This window comes from Ptychodera flava (genome assembly GCF_041260155.1).
Source record: "Ptychodera flava strain L36383 chromosome 3 unlocalized genomic scaffold, AS_Pfla_20210202 Scaffold_25__1_contigs__length_14229661_pilon, whole genome shotgun sequence".
In the NCBI taxonomy this organism is placed as follows: domain Eukaryota; kingdom Metazoa; phylum Hemichordata; class Enteropneusta; family Ptychoderidae; genus Ptychodera; species Ptychodera flava.
Genome location: NW_027248279.1, coordinates 7,982,625 through 7,987,173, shown reverse-complemented (window position 1 = coordinate 7,987,173; position 4,549 = coordinate 7,982,625). Strand labels below are relative to the sequence as shown.

The following is a 4,549-nucleotide window of genomic DNA, read 5'->3' as shown; positions in this document are numbered from 1 at the left end:
GAATTTTCATCGTTGATTTTCGCCAAAATTTGGTATAAATTATAACAACATGACATGCAGTTGGTCTGTACATCTTACGAGACGCATACTGATAAAAATGCGTCAATTTAAGGCCAGTGTTCTGCATATGTACACGCCATCAGCTCGCCAAATCATTGACGGCAACAGTATATTTCAGTGATCGGAATAAATAAAATTCAAATAAAAAATTTTCGTGAAGAAATTCAAAAATCTACAACGATAGGAATTTTGTATATTAATCAAAGGATCATCATGTGAATTTTCATCATTATTCGTTCAAAATTGAGGAATTTGAACCGACGAGAAAGTGTGCAATCTGTTCGGTATATTACACGCCATTGTTTTCTACGGGAAATCAAGCTTATTCGCCGCTTCATAAAATGAAAAATATATCTGAAAAAACCCATTGGTTTAACTTTTTCATTTCGCTGTAATTTTCTTACGATATTTCAAATAGCATATCTCATGAAGGTTAACTAAAACTCTATCGTTTTATTTTTTTGAGTTTCCCTCTTATTTTTATGAAATGACGAATTAACGATCGTTTGGCTGTTGACTGTGTTTTCACCTATTTTTGCATATGAATATTATCATATAGGTATTTTCAGAATTCCTTGATGAAATTATTGCCAAAATATCATAATGGAAAGGTCAACATATAAGGAAATTGAATCTGTAACTCTTTCATCAATATTAAGCTGTGCAGCGAGGAAATTTGGCGAAATTTAAAACATAGCGTAAAAGGCGGATTTGACTCACTGTACGCGTTCATGACGTATGTGCGGCGAAGAAGTGACATGCTAATATGAAACAAAATGGGGGGCCTTTGGCCCCGCAGTGATATCTCAAGAAACACAGAAATTACTTATCAAAATGAAATAAAACCACATAGTCCTAAAGATTAATGTTCAATGTACAATTGCTCAGTGTCAAAATCTTCGGATGGCAAAGATTACATACCTGACAAAGTCGGATTACAAGAGTACAAAAGTGACTCACCTACAAGACACAAAATGGTGGGCAAGGCTAAGGGTTGACACGTGGAAACCCTATATATATATATATATATATATATACACGAATAGGGCGCCGCCAACGTCGGAATGTTTGGCACTTTTTTGTTTATTACGTAAATGAGTATATCTGGAAATCTTTAAACAGAAATTATTCCAAATCAAATATGCACTCAAATTAACATTCCACAAAACCCTGTCACATCCTTCCCTGCTTTGACAAAAAACGACATCCTTGTCGTTGAACAACCAACATCAAGAATTTTTTGGAATACATGTGCGATTTGTCTTCAGGAGTTCACACACTAAGGCCATACTATAGTAAGTCAGTCTATCTGGTGGTCTTCGTACTCTTGATGGATAACATCTGCTTCATCAGCATCACTATTGTCACGCAAAGGTTCATTTGATTCACTGGCAACCTGTTCCTGAGCCCTGTCTGTTCCAACAGCAGCCTGGGCATCTGGTGAGGGGTAACTCTGCTCAGTGGTAGGCTTTTCTGGATCCAAATCGGTACCATGCCTGCCATTCTCATCACCTCCATTGTTCTGGGTGGTTAAAGTATCCTCTCCATTTGTGCCTCCATTTAGGTCACCAGCACGACGTTCACCTTTGGTTTCATCAATAGTGATACATACAGGACGTTCTAAATCCATGGTCTCTGTCATTACACTTGTTCTCCTTTCAGGATCTATTGCTGGCAGGGATTTGTCAGCTTCTCGGTGCCATTCACCATGTTCTGTACCAACTCGTTCATGTGATTCAGTCTGCGGTGGCTCCGTCTCTTCATCTGAAAGTAGATTTGTAGATGAATTGTCAATTGCGCCTGGATCATTCACTACATAGTTTATCGTCATTGGGGTTTCTAACATGTCTTCACTGCTAACAACACTGTCAGTCTCACTGTCACCATGAACCTCATTACATTGAAGGTCACCAAGGTGTTCACTTGAAGGGTCCTTTACAGTTGGTGTCAGGAACATACAAGGTTTGAGCATATTTCTGTGAAGAGTGTGCTGTGTTACCCCATCTTCCAACTGTATGACATACACTGGAACACCAGGTTGCTTTGAAATTACAACATACGGCATAGATTCCCATTTGTCACGTAGCTTGTGTTTTCCTATGACGGGAGTTTTATCTGCCACAAGCACTCTATCTCCAGGCTGGAGTACAGACTCATTGTTGACACTCTTGTCATAATTTCTCTTCTGTCTTTCTCTTGCTGTATCACTTCGATGAACAGCTTCTTGGTATGACCACTGTAGTCTGGAACGCAAGTCATCAACATACTCTGAATAGTCAGCTTCCTTAGTATTTTCCTCTGACGCATCAAAAGCCAAATCAATCGGTAGGTGTGGATGTCTCATGAACATCAGGAAGAAAGGAGAATGCCCTGTTGAGTCATGCCGGATACAGTTGTATGCATATGTCAGACTCTCCAGATATTCCTTCCAAACCTGCTTATCAGAAGGGTCCAACGTTCCCAACATATTCAGTAGTTCATAATTGAAGCGTTCATTCATACCGTTTTCCTGTCAATGATACGGGGTAGTCCTGCTTTTCTGTATACCTGTGATCCTACACAACTCCTGGACCAATGAGCTTTCGAAATTTCTTCCCTGTTCAGCATGAATTCTCTTAGGAAAGCCATAGTGGCAGAAAAACTGTTTCCATAACACTCTTGCTACAATTTTTGCTTTCTGATCCTCTGTTGCATACGCTTGGGCATACTTGCTGAAATGGTCAGTCACCACCAACACATTTTCTTCTCCACCTTTAGATATTTCCAGGGACAGGAAGTCAATACAGACTAACTCCATCGGTTCAGCTGTTCGGATATTTACCAGTGGTACAGGAGTTGTTGCAGGGGGCAGCTTCCTCAGCACACATCGTCTACAAGTGTTACACCACTCTTTCACAAATGATTGCATCTTTGGCCAATAATACCGTTTTCTCTCAAGATCCATGGTTCTCTCAAAGCCAAAATGTCCATTATATCATGAAGACCACTCAGTACAACTGCCAATACGTATTTCCATCTTGATCCCGGATAGATCTATACAACATACTATGTCGAACACATAACTCTCCCACTGTTTCAAAAGTAAAAGAGTCTCTCTAGACTCCCTTCCCTTTCACGTCTACTGGGTCTGGTTTGTCATTCCTTGTACGTAATCACTCTTCCAATGACAGGATCATCTCTCTGGAGTTGACTAACTTTGCAGGGTGTGCGTACCAACGAAATACTTCGCGTCATTTTCTATCTGATTTTCTTCACATCTTGCATTACCGACTTTGGACCTCTGCTCTTTCTCCTTGCATTCCTCCCTGGCTTCTGATCTTCCTTTCTGAGTGCTGAGCTCACCACCTTCAGAGTACTTGCAACATCCTCTCTTGGCATCCTAGATAAACCATCAGCTTGGAGTTGCCTTTACCTGGGCGATACTTGATATCAAAGTCGAACATGGCTAGCTGTGAAATCCATCACTGATTGGTGGCATCTAGTTTAGTTGTGGTGGTTACATACACCAATGGGTTGTTGTCTGTCAATACTGTAAATTTGTTACCATAGAGATAGTCTCTGATTTGTCCGTGACAGCCCATTTCAGACAAAGAAATTCCAACTTGTGGGTAGGATACCGGGTTTCTGATTGAGTGTGTCCACGACTTGCATATGCGATAACTCTTTCCATACTATCCTGCTTTTGAGCCAGAACTGCACCAAGTCCACTGATACAGGCATCTACTTGCAGGACGAAAGGCTGGGAGAAGTCTGGACAGCCTAGGACTGGTGCAGTAGTAAGTCTGTCTTTCAAAAATAGGAAAGCTAATACGCAGTCACTGCTCCACTGAAATGGAGGAAGCTTTGCTTGCTGATTTCTAACTTTCTTCTTTCTAGCGTCACCAGACACCAAACAATTCAATGGGCAGCTATTTTTGAGAACCCTTTTACGAATTGACGATAATACCCAGCAAAACCAAGAAACTGGAGCACTTCCTTTCTAGTTGTTGGTCTCCTCCACATCCTCACTTTGTCTCTCTTTTCAGGGTCTGTGCCAATACCATCAGCTGTCACAATGTCCCAAGTACTTGACTTCTTTACACAGAAAGGAGCACTTGGATGGTTTCAACTTCAATCCATGTTGCCTCAATCTGTCAAACACCATCTGTAGTCTACTGAGATGCTCATCAAAGGTTTCAGAGAACACGATTATTTCATCTAGGTATATGAGAACAGTTGCAAAATTCTGATCTCCAAGACAGCACATTATCAAACGAGAAAAGTTGCAGTGCATTCTGTAGACCGAATGGCATACGGTTAGTTTCATACAAAACCATGGAGTAGTAAAAGCAGTCTTATGCTTGTCATTCTCTGCCACTTTGACTTGCCAATAGCCTGATGTCAGGTCCAGAGATGAGAAGAACTTCGCTTTTCCCAGTGCATCTACAGCTTCATTCAGTCTGGGTAAAGGAAAGGCATCACGCACAGAGCGGGCATTTAGGTGCCGATA

At 41.0% G+C, this 4,549-nt stretch overlaps 1 protein-coding gene across 1 annotated transcript; it reads right to left on the bottom strand.

Moving 5' to 3' along the window:
- Positions 1–1,360: 1,360 nt before the first annotated feature.
- LOC139125391 (uncharacterized) lies at positions 1,361–3,438 on the bottom strand. The gene is made up of 2 exons (XM_070691478.1): positions 3,328–3,438; positions 1,361–2,569 (listed from the first exon to the last, which is right to left on the bottom strand). Exons 1-2 carry the CDS (start codon positions 3,436–3,438, stop codon positions 1,361–1,363), a joined length of 1,320 nt encoding a protein of 439 aa, XP_070547579.1.
- Positions 3,439–4,549: the final 1,111 nt, after the last annotated feature.